A 20,470-nucleotide genomic window follows, 5' to 3' on the forward strand; every position below is an offset into this window, starting at 1 on the left:
TAGAGATACTGGTAGTATTCTCCACGCCCATAAGAGCTGGGTGAGATTATAATTTATCTCTCTAGGCTTTCTTTCCAACCGTTCCCTGAAAGCAAGGATCAGCTACCGGCCCTTTTCAGAAGCCCCCATCACTGTTGTTACCTACCTATTGGTCTCTCCCTTCGGTCATTCTTCATCTGCGAAAAAGGGGAGGTGGTCACGTTATATATGCTTGAAGTCTCGTCTGCCACAATGTCAATCGGCAATGCTGTCCCGAAATGCAGTTTCCGCTTTCTTCCATGGTGCGAGGAATATGTGTGCTTATTCGGATATGCATACTTCGAATAACTCCGCGAAAATGTCCACAACATCTTGAAAAGCTAGTAGTAGTAGCTCAGATAATGTAACCAACAGTTGTGTTTATATTCTCGCGCGAATCTTCATGGTTCACTGCAAATTGAAAAGAGTATGCACAAACTGTAAACATTATTATTCTGTTGAGGGGAAGTCGCACCGCGTCCTTAAAGAACTATTGTGCCCTTTTTACTGATTATAGTGTACCTATTGATCATAGTATCTCAAGCAGGCTTATAACCGCCAGGAACTTTAGTATGTTCCCTACTTCCCCATCTTTCGACTTTGCATCTGGTATTAAATGTTCTTCCAGGCCAACAAGGCCTGGATTGCTCCATTCTTGGTAGGTCCTGGAACCCAAAGTATCCAGACCTTGTTGGAGGAACCGAGTGTATTCAGTCTTTCAAGGCATTCCCACACCAGTTTAGAGTTCACCTGGTTGGACCTATGTAGTATGTGCCCTACTTCCCCATCTTTCAACTTTGCATCTGGTATTAAATGTTCTTCCAGGCCAACAAGGCCTGGATTGCTCCATTCTTGGTAGGTCCTGGAACCCAAAGTATCCAGACCTTGTTGGAGGAACCGAGTGTATTCAGTCTTTCAAGGCATTTCTACACCAGTTTAGAGTTCACCTGGTTGGACCTAAGTGCCTTGATCGCTGATTGGCTATCGGTGAGAATAGCTATGCTCTGCCCCTTGTAGGTCCTTTGCAGATTTAAGGAGACACATTTGTCTATAATTCTGCCTGGAATATGCTATTGCATATGCCCTTTCGCTCAAAGTACATTTTCCTTGGACCAATGACATCGGCACCCGCTCCCTCTGCTGTGAGGGATCCGACAGTGTACCAAGTAATCAGTTGCTGGTTTAAGTCGTATGTCGCAGCCACGCTCTCCCAGTTTGCCTTGTTACTCCAACGTGTTTCAAACTTCTTATCGAAGTGAAACCTCGTTGTCATGTTATCCCTCGGTATCAGTAATTCGGGATATCGCTTAGAAAGAATATCAATCGTCCTTTGATTTAGACAGCTCCCCGCCTCACTCATACTACCGGCCATCCTGAATATTGCTTTCATTGCCTGCATTTGTATGTGCAGATGGAGGGGGTTAATTCCAGAAGGACCTCCAAGGATGCCGTTGGGCATGTCCTCATTGCCCCACTGATGCACACGCAAGCCAGGCTTTGGAGCTTACGTAATTCCCTGGCGTGGGTGCTGAGTTCGGCTCTTTCTGCCCAGATCACCGCTCCATAGGTAATCATTGGTCTTACTATTGCAGTATATATCCGAAGTAGTATCTTCGGGCTGCAACCCCATTTTTTCCTGCTATGGATCTACAAGTTATCAGAGCCCTCGTGGTTTCCGACATGTGTCTTCCAGAGTCATTTTTGGTCTAGCGAGAAACGAGAAATAGAGGTCAAATATTTGGGAATTATATTCGACCTCTGTTTCTCGTTTCACCTCCATATCTTGTACTGTTATGGCTCTCAGGTGATCAAGCCTACGCCTCCTAGTGAATGGTACTATGGTAGTTTTGGCTGGGTTCCTCCAACCTCCTCCACCTTCCTGCACCAAGCACTAGTAACCTTTAGTCCAGTTTGGATTCTATCACATAGGGTACCTTCATATTTGCCACTACAGATTAAAACAATGTCGTCCGCGTAACCCTGGACTTGTATTCCAGTATTTGTTAACACGTCCAGGAGTTCATCCACTACCATACTCCACATCAGTGGTGATAGTACCACACCCTGTGGACAGCCCTGAGTAGTGTCCATGACAATAGAATTTGTACCTGTCGGTATTTCCAACATTTTGCCCATCCAGCATGCCAGGGTGTTTCCCACTCCCTAGTGGCTCAGGCCATCTTGTATCTCTGTGTGCGATGTGTTGTCGAATGTTCCTTCGATATCCAAAAACCGCGCACAGTGGTATTTCTTATGTTTCTATGGCATCCCGTAATACCTCTGTCAGTTGATACAGAGTAGTTTCTGTTGACCGTCCTGCCTGGTAAGAGTGTTGACAGTGATGTTGGGGGTTACGCTTTAGAACGTTAGTTCTAATATAGTTGTCTATGACCTTCGTCACCGTTTTGAGTACGAACGATGTTAGGCAAATTGATCTGAAAGGTTTAGGGTGAAAAGGTCCCGTTTTCGGAATAAAGACCACTTTTGCCTGTCTTCATGTCCTTGGTATGTATGCCAATGCTATGCTCCCCCTTACCACCCTCAGAAGAGTCTCTAAGATAATTCCTAGGCCTCTCTGGATTAGTGCTGGGAAAATGATATCTACTCCGGGAGATTTCAGTGTCCACCGTAGCTTCTGAGCATACCTCTTTTGTTAGTTTCCAGTTCTCCTCTCTTCCCTTTTATTCGCTGTTGGGGTGTCAGGCAGAATGCTATTGCCTGCCACCGTGGGGTAGGACCCCGGGTAATGAGTTCCGAGATGCAGGTGTACCCTGTCCTCCTCATTCTCGGTAAATGTCTCATCTTCCTTCTTCAAACATACAGAGGATATTCCCCCGTCTTCGGCTACAGCATTGTACAGCCTGGTTGCTTCAGTGATCTGTTCGATCCCTTCACAGAATTCCCTGATGCTGTTCCATTTCGCTTCCCTGATCGCGTTGCTATACGCGGTCAGTGCATTTTTGTACCTCTGCCAGTACCCGGTTTGTTTTGCCCGGTTGAAGAGTTTTCGTGCCTCTGTTCTCATTTTAGCCAGGTTCTTGTTCAATCATGGTACATCCCTTGATGACTTAACTGTCTTGCCCAGACATCTGGCCTCATATGCGTCAATGAGGACTGTGTTGAGGTTTTTTACCATTGTTTCTAGTTCCAGTTCGCTCCTGATGTCACCCCTTGAAGGTGGGCAATGTTGTTGCTCAAGTGCGTTGCATAGGGCTCCCAATCCGTTCTCCTGGGATTCCTTATTATTCTTTCCATTTCGGAGTTACCCTCAATGCCGAATCTGATTATCCTGTGATCAAACATAGAGGGTTCATCCGACACCCTCCAATTCCTGACCATTCCGTTCATTAGGGTATTTCCTAGAGTTATGTCTAGTACCTCCTGTATAGTGCTGGTCATAAATGTTGGAGTGTTCTCTAAGTTGTATGTTTCTAACTTATTGCTAAGAATAAATTCTAGAAGGTACTCACCTCTATGATTGTTGTCGCCGCTTCCCCAGACTTTGTGGTGGGCGTTGGCATTGCAGCCGAGGAGAAGTGGTAACGCCCTCTTCTCACAATACTTCGTTAGTTTTGCGACTTGTTCCGGTGGAGCCCGGATTTCGTCTCCTGGGAAGTATCCCGATGCCACGATTGCCTTTCGAGTGTTCCTCTCAGCTTCCAATGAGACTTGGATAGCCACAAGTTCGTCGGTTAAGAGCTCTGAAAGACATATGTATTTTAAATTACGTTTAAGAATTATGCAAGCTCTTGGTTTTTCACAAGAGGAGTTCCAAACTGCCTGCATGCTTCCTCCTTGCAGGCCGCGAACCTGCCCCGGTACACCCAGGGCTCCTGAGCCAGCACTATTCCAATGTTCTCCTGGGAACTTGCCCTTGCAATTACCGCAGATGCGCAGTTTTTCTCCACTGTCGGAGTATTGCCCTCCTCCTCCGACATGGCGCTTTTCTGGGCATCGCTGTCCACACTGAGCCCTAGGAGTCCTAGGTCTAGGTCGTCTAGCTTCTGCTCTTCACTGGGCAGTAGGTTTACTTCCCTGGTTGATCCAGTCCTTTCAGCCTCTATGGCTTTTGTGACTTCTTCGGGACCTCGATATGTTTTTCACCCGGTGTCTCCTCCGAGGTGTCTTTCCTCGGCTTTTCCCTGTGCACATGCACGGGTATGTTGCCAAATCGGTAGTTGATATGGCAACTCCGATGTTTGATTGCCTCCAGGGATCGGTCATCTGCCCCGATCGTGAGGAGTTTACCCCTGCCCTCCATCTTGCTTCTGAAGACTCTTCATAGTCGGGTATGGAGATCTTCATTCTGGGCGATTAGGAGGCCCACTGCTTGACGTCCCAACTTCTCCCTTCTTGGGTGTAATCACTTGGCTCTCAGCAATTCGGAGATGTGCCTCCGCCTGATTAACTAGTTTTTGTGCGGTACGGGGCCCCGCTTTATTGGTTTTCGTTTTATTTTCTTTGTTGTTTGCACTCATTTGATTCCCACGAGTGTAGGGGTTAGGAGTACACATACATATACATAAGATAACCATTTAATTTCCAAATCCTTGAAAATAGTTAAGCTAGAAACACTTCAATCAGCAGCCACCCTGTGTGAATTTGATTGCAATCTGACGGGGGAGAGCACCTGAGCAGTACATCTCTAAAAAGCCCTGACACATACTAGCTCGCAAGCAAAATTCGTTCCACCTTTCCTTTACAGTCAAACAAAACAAAATTACTTTCTTAACAGCCCGGCATATTCCAATTTAGCTTGATAATATGTAAATTGTCGACTGATAAGGTTTATTGTGGAAGTGGTGCTTTTCGATGTTGCATTTGAAAAAGGTATTCCCAGTATGAGGTTTCTCAGTGATTGATAGAACGTCTTCAGGTTGGAGTTTGTGCCTTATCCTATCTATTGATAATGTGATATCATTCAGTCCACTTTGTATTAGTGTTAAAAACCGTTTAAAGTAGTGACGAATTGAAAAAATGGCGAACACAGAAAGTCAAGGATTCAAATCGGTTCCGGAAGGAAGTGTTGTTGTGATGGAACTTTTCCGGCCAAGTAATAGTAATTCTAAGCCCAATGTGAGCACGATGAAATGTTATAAATGAAATGTACATTTAACGTTATCTGACCTGTAATATCATACTGCCATTTGTCAGGTGTAGGAACCTGATGACCCTACTATTGTCCTTTGAACCATTCTCCTTTCCTTTATCTATCTAAAGCTGTTACGAATTTTGCTCCATAAAGTGCTGGATAGAAAGGAACTATGTGATAAGAAAGGGAAATATTGTCCACGTGAATGGTTCCGGTTGGTGCATATCATTCACGGTGTAGCGTTTAAATCAAATGTATTCATATGCTAATTACGTGTAACTTTAAAAGTGCTATTCGGGGTGAGTTTACACTAAGAACTTGAATTTTGCAAAAAGCTTTTCATCTCTGGCGAATAACTTGAGATAACAGAGTTGCTCAGCGCATTTCCTGGGTTAATAGACCAACATGTTTGTAGACGTTGTTTCAAATTGTTCAGTGATAATTTCTAGGTGATTGTAGCAAAATAGAAAGTCCATTGTGCCACAAGAGCCAGACTGATTAAAAATCTGATTCTGGGAGTGTTTATCTAAAAGACAATCTTCCTTGCCTATTTGTTCCCGAATGCAGCCAATTGAAGACTGGGAAAGGAAGAAAATGAACGAGTTTCTCATGCTATCTGTTTACCTCACCTTGCTATCCCTAGATATAGATCTAAGCTTTTGAAGACTCCCGACAATCAATTTCGTCTGAGTTTCCATGAAAATCCAACGAAGAACAATAGTTAAACTGAAAAACAGGGTCGTAGACAGAAAATCCTGGTCCGGGGTGAAAATTATACTGGCCCCTACTTTTCCATTGAAATTTCTATTCTGGTCACCCGAGAAAACTCTGGGTTCGGGGGATTCCTCGTTTCCACCATCCTCTCGTGAGGCATAACTAGAAAAGATCAAGACACAAGCGAAGAACCAAACCAGACGTGGCTCCTTCATGTTTCGTTTTCTCTCAAAGTGGGAAGACTCGGTGAACCACAAAACAACCTCTTAACAAAAAGCTACTCAAATTGATAAGAAATTATTTTAGATTTTGTACCAAAGAACCCACTTTTGAATATGGACCGCTTAATAAGAGACTGAAAAATTTGGATTCAAGTTGATTGGAGAGCAGGTTTTCCACCAGAATGTAAATGTTTCGCGAAATTATCTTTCTCGTGAATTGAATTCGCTGGAAAGAGCATCTCTAAAATTTTGACTCTGCGGATAACAAACATATTTCACTATATGAATTCATCAGTACTAGATCCTTGCTAGCATTGAAGTCCATTGGGCCTTCAATGTTTCCAGCTCTGTCGAAGATATTTCTGCTAAAGAATCTTATTGAAAAGCGTGTGTGTTTGTGAGACGGAGGAGTGATAAAGCCTCTGAGTACTCAAATCCTAGTGGTCTATTATATGCGATTCCTCCGTCTAACGGAAAATTCCGGATTCGGTTATACATCGAAGGATTTCCGTTAGCGGATGTGATGCTACCTACTGCAACTGAAGCACATCACCACCAAAGATCTGATGTCTGCTGCGCTTATAGGCGGGTAACTCACAATAAAAATATTAGGTGGATCCCGCTTACTCATTAGAAGATGGATACCTATCATCTTGTAGAATGCCTATTCTTAATATATGCCCAGCTAGTGAATTCTGGCCAGCCAGAATGCCCACAATACTTCGGCAAGTCTTCCCGCTTTCAGATAGGATAAACTTTGCAGTTTGTTTGTTTTATGTTTTCTGACACCATCCCACGCTTCACCATCCGCCATTATGGGAACCTTGTTCCGGATAAGGCTGCTAAGGTATCCGAGATTTCATTTCTCTCTACACTACAGTGACCAGGTACCCAGAGTAGCTCCACCATATTGAATCTAGTAATACAGTTCAATTGGTTTCTACATTCCTGAGCGATTTTTGAAATGATCGAGGTACTGCTCAACACCCTCAATGCGGTTTGACTATCGTTACAGATTGCGATGCGCTTGCCTTTCAATCGCCCAGGTTGCCGTCCTTAAGATCGCAAAAACTTCAGCCAGAAAGAGCGTTACATATTTTCCCAAAGGAAAAACGCACTTCTCATTTTTACTAGAGAGACAAACTCCTACTCCAGAATCCTGTTCTGTTTTTGTGCCATCGGTGTAGAAAATTTCCGTATATCCCGCCACGTACTCTTGTGGGACTTCCCAGTTTCCTCTATGCTCCGAGATAACTTTATATCTTCTACCAAATGAATACATGGACACTCGAGAATCAGAAGGCATTTTAAAAACTGGGTGCAGTTCTCCCAATAACTCTTCCAATGCTCTGTAATCCCAGGTCCGTTGTTTCCCCGTAGATCCAATCGGACCGAAGTCTATGCTATGAATAACGAAATCTAGAGGCTGCAAACTGAGCAATGCATTTAAAGAAGCGCTGGATGTCATGCTCATGGCTCCAGTAACACCGACAAACACATTTCTTTGCAGTGTGGTTAGTTTATAGCGAAAAACCTTTCGTTTTACCTTAGCCCATCACGCTACGGCTGCATAAGTGAGTATCGGCATAATGATAGCAAAATATATTCACATTACCTGAGCCATAAGTTCCCATGTTGTGTTAAAGGTCCGCCTAGGTAGCTCTACATGTTCGTTGCAAAGAAGCTTCTTGTCTAGAATAACTCCCAGAAATTTCAATTCTTCGGACAGTTGAAGGGTTGCATCCCTCATCTCTAGAAGGAAAAGACCATTCAGTTTCGTCCTTTTTATAAATAATATCATTATGTTTTTATTTGAATTTACAGAAAGTTCGTGCCTGAGGCACCAACTGTCAATCAAACTAATGGCGCGTTATGCATTTCCCCACACCGTTCAGATATCGAGCAACAACTAGCACAGCCACTTCGTCTGCATAGGCTTGAGCGTGTATTTGCAGATTTTGCAATTCGCATATAGTGTTCGCTTATACATCCCTGAAGTTGTGATAGGGGCAGCTTTTCGTCGTTTCCGTTGTTAGGTAGCGATCAATGCCCTTTCAGCACGTAGCAATCTCTGCGTTAGCATTGCGTAGATTCACTTAATTAAAGTTTCAAGACCACCTCTCTGGCGGAATTACAGGGCTTTTGGGGAGGGGTACAATCAAACGCCCCTGCAATGTCTACGATCATCCCCATCGGGTAGTCGCCTTTGCATTTAAATAGTCATCTTTTCCAGGCTTAGGTATGAAGACCTAAAAAAAGAAGTTGCTCTAAGTGCTCTATGCCCTCCTTTAGCACCGCTGGCAAGATGCTATCCATCCCAGGTGCTTTGAAGTGTTCAAAGAACAGTATAGCAGCTCTCGCCTTTTCATTGGTAACAATTGCTCTTGCAGTATCCCAATTCCCCTTGCAATCCTTTCTCCCGGATGGTGTATTTTCAAGAGAGTCTGCTCTAAGTGCTCTATGCCCTCCTTTAGCACCGCTGGCAAGATGCTATCCATCCCAGGTGCTTTGAAGTGTTCAAAGAACAGTATAGCAGCTCTCGCCTTTTCATTGGTAACAATTGCTCTTGCAGTATCCCAATTCCCCTTGCAATCCTTTCTCCCGGATGGTGTATTTTCAAGAGAGTCCAGCTTGGCTGAATTATCTATTTCAAAGACTCTATATAGGCTGGAAATCTGCCTTAATCCTTCCAGTACCTCAGAGTATGCTTTAAATGACTCTCGCTTCCAACGTTTTACGAGCCTCTTATATTCACACTGTTAATTCCGGAAGTGTAACCAGTCTTTTTTTATTGCTTTTACAAGCACAATTCAGAAGTCGTTTGATTGATTCCCTGAGTCTTTGCAGTTTTACCGCTTCGGCCTCGGGAAATAGGACAAGCCTCTTTAAACCATTTTAAAAGTGTGCGATTCAGAGTTTGCAATTCTATTGCCAAAGGAGTCCTTAGTCGCACTCTATTGTCAAGAAATTCTTTGAACTTTGTCTAATGTGAATAGCGTGTGTGGTATTGTAGTGGTAGTTCTGTTAACATTTTGTCATCCCAAGAGCTTTTCTTCGGATTGACTTTTTACAGTACCTAATTTGGAACCGCTTTGGTATAATGAATTGGACTGAATGGTATAGCTATCAATGGAGATGTTGATCTTTTCTATAATGCTTCAGTTACCCGCTGACATAGTTGGCTTCCCTTTTCAGCACCGTTTTCTTGTGGGTCGTGACCCCCTTCTAAAGCCGCCTGGAAGGTTTCTTCTCCGAAAGCGCCAATTTTGCTATCCTGGTTTTTCCACTTCTGTTGCACACTCAACTGTCGTTTACTCCGTTACTGATGTAGAGAACGATGGTCTGGTGGTCACTGTGGGTGTAATGTTCACTCACCCGCCTGACCATCCTTCCCGCCAACGAGGTACTGATGTAAGTCACATCGACGATCCTAGCCCTTTGCTGCGGAAGGTGGGCAGGCATCCAACGTTGACTAGTACGATGTCCAGCTCCGCAAAGATTTCAAGCAGGGTTTGTCCTGGTGTTCGACATTCGACTTCCACAGTCTAAGGTCTAGACGGTGAAATCATCGGGAATGATTTTAAGGTTGTGGTCTCTAGCGTGCAACACCAAGCTCTCTAGAATTTCCTAAAATTGCACTAGTATTGCACTAGTGGATAAGCGTAATAGCTGTAGATATGGACACCGTTGACTTTTACCCTTGCAAAGCGGGCTCCCGGGAAAGTCATTGTTCCTTGAAAGGCTTGCTATCTACATGCCCTCATTGGACTTTCGAATAGTTTTCGAGAGCAAGTCTTGAGCTCATTTAGCCCTACGATTCAGCTCCCTCCTATATGCTAGGCACCTGCCACTACCTGCAACGTGCCGACCGTCTATTCTTACCTTGCACGCGGAACGGACGAAACTTTTTTTTCTCCTTCTGAACATTTGTCAATTGATCGGATTTACGAGCTATATACTCTTCCCCTGCTACCAAAGTTGGAGTCGTAACCGAAGAATTACCAGGAACTTCCGCTGCTTCAGCTTTCTTCGTGAAGAGGCTTTTTTCTTATTGACGTGCTTACTTCGTTTTCCCGCGCTCGCACCTACCTTATTTTGAGGAGACGTTGTCTGTGTCATCAGCATGACTTTACCATATGACGTTTGGGGGGTTTTCTCCTAGACCGCTCTAATATAAGACAACTTAATGACCTGTAGCAGAAGCCTGATATTTTGGTGGAGATTCCTCCTCTTTTTGACGAACTGACAGAGTTCATTATGCGATCTCCCAGTGAAACAAACGCTGCGGCAGTTTAATGCCTTTTACGCTCGTCTTTTACAACATCAGTAACCATGTCGATCCGGGGAATGTTCACGTTCCTTTCCGAGTCCCACGACGAATCTCGACTGCCTGGGATATTCCAAGTTTCGAGCTCTTGCGAAAGGGATCCGGTGTGGATCTCATTTCAACTTAATTAAGATCTCCTGTAGCATTAGATGCCAAACTAGCCAAGTTTCACACTACTGAGACGCTGCGGTCGCAGGATATCAACGGTCGGGAGCCCAATTGTCCATTCCAAAAAAGCGCCAGTATTGGGTTTTCGAAGCCCTGTACCGTAAAAAAAATCCCTTTCTCGACCTCCGTATATGGTTTCCACAGATTGGTGTTTGCTCCCCATCTACCCGGGCTGCGCATAAGCATGCCATTGAACGCACATCACCTGATGCGTACAAGTACATTCCCATATTGTATCCACCAAGCATTCCCTTATCGACATGAAGGCACGCGCCTGTTGGGAAATTTGGCAACTTCACATAAGACACTGTCTAATTAACACATCTAACGGTATCTGGCCCGCACGCCAACGTAGGTCTTCTTCCAAAATTGTGTATGGCCAGAATACCCCGACGATATGGCGGAGACAGGTGTTAAGAAAGGTTTTTTGAGTAACAGCGGCGGTTAGTTTTCATTTGGGTGTTCCAACTTTCAGTGGTCAGAAAGATCCTATTGGGCCCCTTCAGGGAGTGGCCGATAGTTTCACTTTTATCTGACAGAAAACCACTTATGATAATGACCCAATGCTCATTACATAATATTCCCCGCTGGTCATTCAAGATGTATGCCGTCCAGTCAAAAAGATAGTTCTCCCACTGCTGATCGGTAGATATACCATGAAAGCGGACCATATTTCTCTCTTCTAAAGTTGTGGTCAATACCTTTCAGGAAGTTTCAGGTAGTAAGATTTCGAGATAAATTATGGCTTTATACTAGTTATAGGAAATTTGTGAATCACTCCACAACGGAATGGGGCAGAAAATATTGGAGGAATGCAAGATTCTCCGGAAGCCATGGAAAGTCGCTGGGTCCTACTCACTCACTTCAAGAATTATATGTTATGGAATGACATGAGAATAATTGGTAGCAGTTCAAATTGGAAAGACCAGCCTTAGGCGTGCAACCAGAGAGTAAGAGAAGTAAGTGCAGATCACATTAGGAAGAATTGTGCTCAAAGAATTAAAAATGAATATCGAAAATTGGACAATCGTTGAGATCTAACAACAACGTGAGGTGAATATTCTCGAGTACTAAACGTCAACGCAATAATTTGAAAAGAATTCTTAATAAAGAACAGCTACCGTTCAATCATTAAAGTTAAGCGTTGTAAGAATCTTTGAATACTTAGAGAGGGATCACTTGAGAACACTTTATTTTTTTTACGTAAATGTAATACTAAATCAGTAAAATAAATAGGGCGGCATTCGGTTTAGTTATTAGTTATTTTTCCTATTAATTTTTTGTATTGAGTTATTGATGTTGAGTTATTGATTACTGCGCGCTTGTTTATAATAATCAACTTTCATTGCGAAGAATATTCCTAGAACAGAACTATACAGAACGATTTTGTTATTTAAACGGGTCTTGAAAAATACTACACAATTAAATTTCTAGGTACGCAATAGTTGTGCGCCCAAAGTTTCTGGAATGGGAAAATTATAAAACTTCTCATACTTGAAGCGCCATTTCCGATTTGTTTTGTTCTAATTAACAATTGTGCTATGCTGATAAGCTTTGTTTTCTCCGAGCTATTGCTTTTCTTGTGTCGGGTTTTAGACCTTATTTATGTTTCCGCGACTTTTCTAATTTTACTTTTATTATTGCTCAATTTTTATTGACAGATTCATAATATTTGGGGAAAGCAATTGTGGAGTGATTTCTTTTTCCAGAGAAGATGTATCTGTTTGTGCAGTAGGTTTACTTTTGATACGATATTGAACTTTTGGGTATGGCTTCCAGTTTTGGTTTTAATTACATTTAATTTTGAAAAATATTCACAATACGCATTACATTTAAAAACAAAAATAAAAATTGTTTGAATTATATATATCGCCCAGCTGGTTACAGCTCGCCTTTTATTAATTCACAAATACATAATGCTTGCGAATTGTATTAACTGTCCAAGGATTTTTTGCGATTGAAAATTCGTGCACTTCTCTATTATTTGTAAGGGGGAGCGGGAGATGTTAGGTTGTTGCAAATGAAATGGCCGTTTTGGTACTAAAATTTAAAACGACTGTAAAGCTTACAAAAATCTATTTATTTGATCAAAATAGGTGCCAGTCGGTTCAAAATACTTCTCCCAACGAGATTTAAGAGCATGTATGCCAGTTTCGTAAAAGTCCAACTGTCGGATGCGGATAAATTTGTCGAAGGCAATTTTGACCGCCTCTTCGTTCTTAAATTGCTTTTCCGCCAAAAAATGATCTAAATGCTTAAAAAAGTGGTAGTCGGTTGGCGAAAGGTCCGGTGAATATGGTGGATGAGGCAGAGTCTCATACTGCAAGTCATTCAACTTTTGAACCGTTGCTCAGGATACATGAGGTCGCGCATTGCCGTGAAGGAGTATCACACCATCTCTGTTGACCAATCTCGGCCGTTGAATACTCAATTTCTGGTGCATTTCCACGAATTGGGCACAGTATTTCTGCGCATTTATCGTTTCTCCAGGTGCCAAAAAGAATAGTGGATAACTCCAGCTGTAGACCACCAAACAGTCACCATTACCTTTTTCGGATGGAGGCTCGGTTTCGGCATATGCTTCAGTGGCTCATCAGCATCTAGCCATTGCGCTGATCGGCGACGATTGACGTATAATACCCACTTTTCATCACATGTCACTAGTCTGTGCAAAAAGGGGTTGCTTCTGTTGCGGGAGAGTAAAGAATTGCAAATGTCCATTCGAAGCGTCATGTTTTGCTCCGTAAGAGCTTGCGGTACCCATTTGTTGAGCTTTTTCACTTTCGAAGTTGTTGCAAGTGCCGGGAAACTGTCGAATAGTGTACGCCCAATTTCTCTGCAATGCCTCTCACAGATTGACGTGTGTCGAATTCGCCTAGCACAAGCAGCTCGTCGTTATCAATCGATGGTCCTGGATGTCCATGTGACTCACTTTGAAGGTTTACGCCGCCTGACCGCCGTGTGGTTCGTTCGCTTACCGTATCAGCTCCAAATGCGCTGTTAATGTTCCTGGTCGCCTCCGCTGCTTTATGCCCGAGTTTGAACTCATACAGAAAAAGTATACGTTGTTGGCTCTTTTCCATCCTTTTTTCCTTTTCATTCACTGTTATCACAACGAAGGTCAAAATTGAAATGACTCCTTGATTAAATGTAGGAGTATTTATACTTCATTATCCGACACCAACAGCGCCAACTGGTGGTGGTTTGATACAGCAAAATCGTAACTAACTTCACTTGATTGCCAAATCGGCCATTTCATATGCAACAACCTAATATAAGAGATATAAGTGTCGCCTAACTTAAAGAACTATTTAAAATTAGCACCATCGAACTATCCACTTTTGGAGGACTCATTTCCACATGTGACATTCGCATCACAAGAATCGCAAGTTTTTGGCAGCACTAGCTAATGCTACTGACACTTGCTCATTCTGCTCCAGGCATAGGGGAGGTTGGACCCTCTTTTGCTAATGCACCTAAGATTTCCTTTCCTTCTACATGACAGTGACCAGATACCCAGATTCGTCCCACAGTATTGTATCTAGAAATATAGTTTAATCGGTTTCTATATTTCCGAACGATTTTCCGGGTCATCAAAGGACTACTCAACGCCATCAGTGCAGCTTAACTATCGCTGCAAGTCATGATGCGCCTGACATTTAACCGCTCGTTAATCACCCAAGTTGCCGCCCTTAGGATCGCATATACTTCAACCTGAAAAACTATTGCATTTTTATTTGGAAGGTAAACTCCTGCCCCAGAACCCTGTTCTGCTGTTGAGATGTTCGTGTAAGAGATTTCAGTATATCTTGCTATGCATCATTCTTGATACATTTTGACTACATCTCATCAGATGATCTAGTTTTTCACAATTAATCTTACGTTCAAATCAGAATACGAGGATTTGGTGGAGAATGTCTTTTTCATCAGTTTGAGAAAAACTGGAGAATTCATTATCAAAGGTGTTCCTTTGGATGTTGAACTTGAGCTTGTTTTACTGACATCCGCCTTGAAGTCTTTGTCACGTTTCACACTGCAAAGCATGCGATGAGAATTTTTCCACAACACCGATTATACGAGTAGTATGGCTGCGAAATCTAAAGATTCTTTCTCTTCATTCGAAGCGGATTGCTTAAAATGATTCCGAATCAACCTTAAGACATCGATCCCGGTTCTACATATTTCGAAAGTATGACACATTGAAAATATATAGTTAAAATTTCAGATTGAAATTTAAAATATTTTTAAACTTACAAAGAATGGAGTCCGCCACTGTAGGTATTGGAATGGAAGTTAACCGGTATCAGCTACTTCAATTGCCCTTCTATGTATATAATATCCTCAACGTTACATTGTAAAAGTCACCTGACTAAGGTCTAGGCATTATATAAAAATATACACTATGAGAATAGTCAATACGTGTTACCAGCGAATAGATTAAGGGATTGAAATGCAAGACCGTCTCCGTCGCTGGTGGTGTCTTCTATTTGACAAATACCGATATTTCAGGAATACGAACAAAATTGAGGCTTATATACTATTGGATAACTATCTTATAAAAACTTGAATAAGGACGAAGTACCTATAGTTGAACTTACTATAATATTTACAGGTTGTCTGTTAATCCACACAACCAACAGGGTACTTTTTAAGGTTTTGTGTAAAACAAAACTTTATTCAAATCGGCTTACTGTGTGTCTGTCCGTCTGTCTGTCACACGTATTTTTCTCGGTAACGGCTGTACCGATTGACACCAAACTTGATTGTAACCATCTTTCACTGTGAATGCTCGTGCATATAGTGAGTTGAATCATGCTACGTCAAATTTAAGGGGGAGTGCAAAAGAGGGGTGTAGATTTTTTCTTTCCCCAAATATATTAATGTGGAGTATCAAATAAAAGGTCTCAATTAGCACTTTTCAAAACTGGTCCCAGTGTTGACATTTAATTTACAAAAGGGGAAACAGGTCATTTCTTTCACGGGATATTGCCGAGAATGTTGCGTTTGATTGTTTGCACCAAGCATCCCATCAAGAAATTTTGAAGATTCCATTAAGATCCATTACCATTAATTGGAAATGAATTTTTAAGCAAGCTCTGCCTTTGGTTTCCGCTGAGTTGTGCGAAGCCATAGGCAGTTGTGCAATATCTATTGCTATTGTGGAGGCGCGAGCTGATTGGCGAGGATTCGTCCGAGCTCCGCACGAGAATGATGCAATTCATCACGGAGTGAAACTCACCCGCCTGAGTGGCTCGTCTACCTGTGGGTAGCGAAACTCGCGATGCTGGTAGAGCAATCGTAGAAGTAAAAAAATTGTAGAGAGTGATCGTTGAAAAAGAGTTGAATGAAGTTTGCCGATAAAGCAAAGAAATGTGCCAGAGCGTGCACGTTCACGGCTTCAAAAAAACTAAACTCGTTGGGAGCTCAGGCGGCGGCTGCCTAGAACGTAGTTCCACATCGCTCAACAATATTCGATCCTTTGAGTAAACGCTATTACCTGATCGACACAGACGCAGACGTCTCAGTCCTCCCGACATCGCGGAATCACAAACTGATTCCGCATCAACTCTAACTAGCGGTGGGAAATTCTTCAACCATATACATTTACGGCTACAGACAAGTGGACAAGTTTGGGGCTTCGACGAATGTTCTCATCGCGTTTCGTTGTAGGGGATATCAGTAGTTCCATATTAGGCGCAGACTAGGCTAGTATAGGTTGTAAGTAGATCTTAAGAAAAGGTCCCTTATAGATCTTCAGGAAAACTTGCCACCTGCTCTACTGTCAGTTTTTCGATCATTTTTGAAGATGTAGTAGACCCTCGCATTCGTGCGCTTCTTCAAAAATACAGCAACATAACTACCGAAAGTAATCTCTCGCAGCAGCTAAGCATGATGTGCGGCACTACATTTGCACTACTGGCTCTCATATTTTCTGGAAGGTGCGTCCATTACCACCCAAGAAACTCGCTATTGCTAAGAAAGAATTTGACAACCTTTTAAGGCAGTGTATTTCCAGACTATCAAATAGCTGTTAGTCTTCTTCACTGCACATGATCAAAAAGTCCAACGGTGAAAGGAGACCATGTGGCGATTACAGACGTCTGAATGCTCAGACCATTCCAGACCGCTAGCCATACCACTCCTTCACGACTTTGCGCCCAATCTCGCTAATTGCCGAGTTTTCACGACTTTGGACTTAGCCAAGGCGTACCATCAAATCCCTGTAGCTCCAGAAGATATTCCGAAAACGGTTATATGCACAAACTTCGTACTTTTGGAGTTCACACGGATGCTTTTTGGTCTGTGCAATGTGACGCTAACTTTTAAGAGGTTCATCCACTCTGTCTTGCGAAACCTTAACTTTTGTTTCGTGTACTTGAATGAAGGTTTGGGGGCTTCTTCCTCTGAGTCTGAGCATTTCGAACATCGTTGAAAAATGCAAATTCCTTCAAAAGCAGGTGACATTTTTAGGCTATATGATTTCTCTCGAGGGAATCCAACCAGAGACAAGGTTCAGGCCATCATAGACTTCTCACAACCTAAGACGGTCAATGATCTGGGAAGGTCTTTGGCATGTTAAACTTCTATCCTAGTTTCTTGTCCAAAGTTGCACAACATCCAACGATCCTCATGGCCTACTTGTCGGGACCAAAGACTAAAGACTCACGCGTGATTGCATGGTCTACAGACGCCGTCCAGGCTTTTGAGCTAGCCAAACGGCAGCTGGCTGAAGCTACACTCCTGTCATTTCTTCACCCCTTTCAGAGGTGAAAATGCCTGCCACGGTCAACTTTTCCACAATCTCCGAGGCACAGAAGGGTGACGCTGTGCTTCAGAGCTTCAGGAACAATTCTAAATACAAATTGCGAGAGTTTCCCCTTTTCGGCTCAACCTCCGAGATAGTCTGCCAGATCTCTGAAAAGGGACCAGGCCATATATTCCGGCTGCTTTTCGCGAAGTAGTATCTTGCGCACCCAAGCATTCGGAGAACGAATCGGCTTGTTATTAATAAATATTTCTGGCCATCAATGAATAAGGGTATTAATTTCTGGGCCAGACAATGCATTGCGTGCCAGAAGTGTAAAGTCACCAAGCACGTACGCAAAGAGATAGGCTCATCCCCTCGGTCTACAGAGCGTTTTCACAGGATCCACATCCCTTTGCGAGATTTGCATGGCTTAAAGTATTGCCCCACAATCATCGATAGTTTCACGCGGTTGACTGAAGCAATGCCTCTTGCTGACATTTCGGCACAATCGTGGGCCGAGGCCTTTAATTGTGAATGGATCCCACGGTTTGGAGTTCCGGCCGAAGTCATTACTGACCAGGGAATGCAGTTCGAGTCTACCCTATTCTCGGAGTTTGGCAAACTCCTGGGCTTCAAACGTCACCTGCTCTGTGGGAAACATAGGTATACCAGGGGCATAAAGGCTTTAAAAGTGGCTGTACAATGGTAGAGGATTTGCCTCGTTCCGAACGCTCGTCCACGTTGAATACCGATGGAACCCATCATCGAATAAAATGGAACCCATTACCGTTGAATTCTTTTATAGATTCTATGAGATCATGGTATTGTATTCTTCTTGTCAATATCGATGATTCTATTATATGTATATGACATTATGACGAAAAGCATTTTGGGAAAATGATTTATGTTGACCGTAGTAATGATAATTAGCCTGGACACCAAAATTATTGAATATTTAGTTAGGATAATTGTTAAAAGATGACCCTAATGTCATTGAAAAGGTTTTGTCAAAGTAGTTTTCTTGTAAAATGTTTGCATGCTTTCTGGAATGTTCTGCAGAGTATAATAGGGCCGAAGGTCCCCCCATGGAGTCAGTTTAGTTCTAAAGTTGGAATAGATCGCGTCGGTTGTAAATACGCCTCGAATTGTACCAGTTAAAGGAATTGTTCTATAATTAATTATGCAGTGTGGTTGCATAACTTAGTGTAAAATAAACGATTATATTAAAGTTATAGAACGGATTTTGGTCCAGTGCTACGCAATCCAGTGATACGAGCTATGTAAAACACGAACGTAACCATATTTTAGAGAGTGTTGAACAGTTTGGGACATGGAACATGGGCGCGACAATAGTCAAGACAAAGGTAGTAGATATCACTGTCAATCTAAAGTAAAGTAAAAGTAAAAGAAGCTCGAAACCGTGGTTTGACGGCACCGTAAATGCTGCAGAAGATAAAGCCAAATTTGTGATACAAATAAGTCGTGATAGCGGAACCTGGGCGCTTCGGGTATAAAGGTTTTGTTTTCATCTTATGTGGGGAACTCGCTCTGTAACCTCCCCCCCCCCCCTCCCCCCTCCTTAATCTCAACACAAAATAGTGCCACTTGCAATATATAATATCCACAGATAATACCTCATCACCAAATTTCGTGACAATAGATTCAGCCGCTTCTGAGTAAATTGGGTATGACAGACAGACATATCAAGCAAGCATTTGTACTTTGCTTCGGTTGCTCCGACGTAAGCAAAGCAATGTAGTTCTGCTTAGTAAGGTTTAAAAAACTTTGGTATATCAATTTCAATTTTTCCCATTTACAGGGTTCAATTTTCGATCGAGCACCTCCAAGTGAATGGAAAATCAAATGGCCCAGAAATATAGATTTTCTATTCGTCTGTACCGGATTCTGCGCTGGCCTGGGGAATTTTTGGCGATTTCCCAGTATAGCCCTTCGCTACGGTGGAGGAAGTTTCCTTCTAGCATATTTGCTCGTACTACTAATTGTGGGCGTACCAATATTTTACTTAGAAGTTATTATGGGACAATTTGTTAGTCGAGCAGGTGCTCGTGTTTTTGATTGTGTACCAATTGTACGAGGTGAGTTTTTAATTTTTGCGTGAAGCTACATTCAAATATATTTTATTATTTCAGGCTTAGGGTATGGTCAGATCTTCCTTTCAATTGTGATTGCCAGTTATTATTCAGGGATAGCGGCAATTTCAGGAAAATATCTCATATCATCGTTTTATCGAAAGCTTCCTTGGAGTATATGTCCTGAAGAAACGGAAAGTTATTGTTTCAACGCCACGGATACGCGAAAAGTATATTATTTGGATGGAAATCGCAGTTCAGCTGACTTGTTTTATGAGTAAGTATGGAGCTACTAGTAGTTTTTATGGAGTGTTCGATTCACTTTTTGACTACGTCAATCTTCGCAACTATAACGGCAAATGATAATAATGGTCTCATTGTCTTCTAACCAAATATGGGTCGGAGCTTAAAATACCCAGATTAGAGATGGGTAGGCGATGCACGTAATATTACCAAAGTGATATTTTAGTCTTGGTACGACTTAATTAAACATACATATTTTACAGAACGAGTATGTTGAAAGTTTAGTAATACATTTTAAAATAAACATAGAAAACGCAGCTTAAATAATTTTATTGATATAAAGGAATAATTGGCTCAGTCGAATAATTTCGCAACTTCAATAATTAGTTTAGTTTGTTTGAAAATTACATGTCGAAACTCTTTTTTCTTAACTTCAATTATTATCTTTGTTATCTGACGTTTCTCGTCACCTACTCTGTTCTTCACTCTTGTAGCGAGGTCTGAACTGAGTGGAGCGTCGGTGACGTCATCTATCCGCTGGTATTCGCGAATCCTGCCGCGCCACAATATTATCTTAAAGTGTAATATAACATTACCTTCACCGAACGCAATACGAACATCATCAAATATTACATCACCAAACATCACAACATCACCGCATTACTTAATATTACCGCATCACAAAAGTGATGTTGTAATATGATATCACATTTTAAAAAATCACCTAACATTACCTCTCTATGTAGTACAAGAAGCGGCGCAGTTGTGCATGCTGACCCCGAGTATCGCGATGGCTTCGGGCTTGCTTTATGCTGGTTTCGAGGTGGCTTTGGGCTGGTTTTGGACTGG

The 20,470-nt window shown here is 42.4% G+C and overlaps 1 protein-coding gene across 1 annotated transcript; it reads left to right on the forward strand.

The window, feature by feature from the left end:
- The first annotated feature begins 4,854 nt into the window (after positions 1 to 4,854).
- LOC119654046 (sodium-dependent nutrient amino acid transporter 1-like) lies at positions 4,855 to 19,659 on the forward strand. The gene is made up of 3 exons (XM_038059209.1): positions 4,855 to 5,094; positions 19,108 to 19,384; positions 19,439 to 19,659. Exons 1-3 carry the CDS (start codon positions 4,996 to 4,998, stop codon positions 19,657 to 19,659), a joined length of 597 nt encoding a protein of 198 aa, XP_037915137.1. The 5' UTR covers positions 4,855 to 4,995.
- The last annotated feature ends 811 nt before the right edge of the window (positions 19,660 to 20,470 follow it).

Source organism: Hermetia illucens, chromosome 4 (genome assembly GCF_905115235.1).
Source record: "Hermetia illucens chromosome 4, iHerIll2.2.curated.20191125, whole genome shotgun sequence".
NCBI lineage: Eukaryota > Metazoa > Arthropoda > Insecta > Diptera > Stratiomyidae > Hermetia > Hermetia illucens.

Coding starts and splice junctions, on each gene's coding strand:
- LOC119654046 (XM_038059209.1), top strand. CDS start 4,996: ATGGCGAACACAGAAAGTCAAGGATTCAAATCGGTTCCGGAAGGAAGT. Junction 5,095..19,107: donor ATAGTAATTCTAAGCCCAAT/GTGAGCACGATG, acceptor TCCCATTTACAG/GGTTCAATTTTCGATCGAGC. Junction 19,385..19,438: donor TTGTGTACCAATTGTACGAG/GTGAGTTTTTAA, acceptor TTATTATTTCAG/GCTTAGGGTATGGTCAGATC.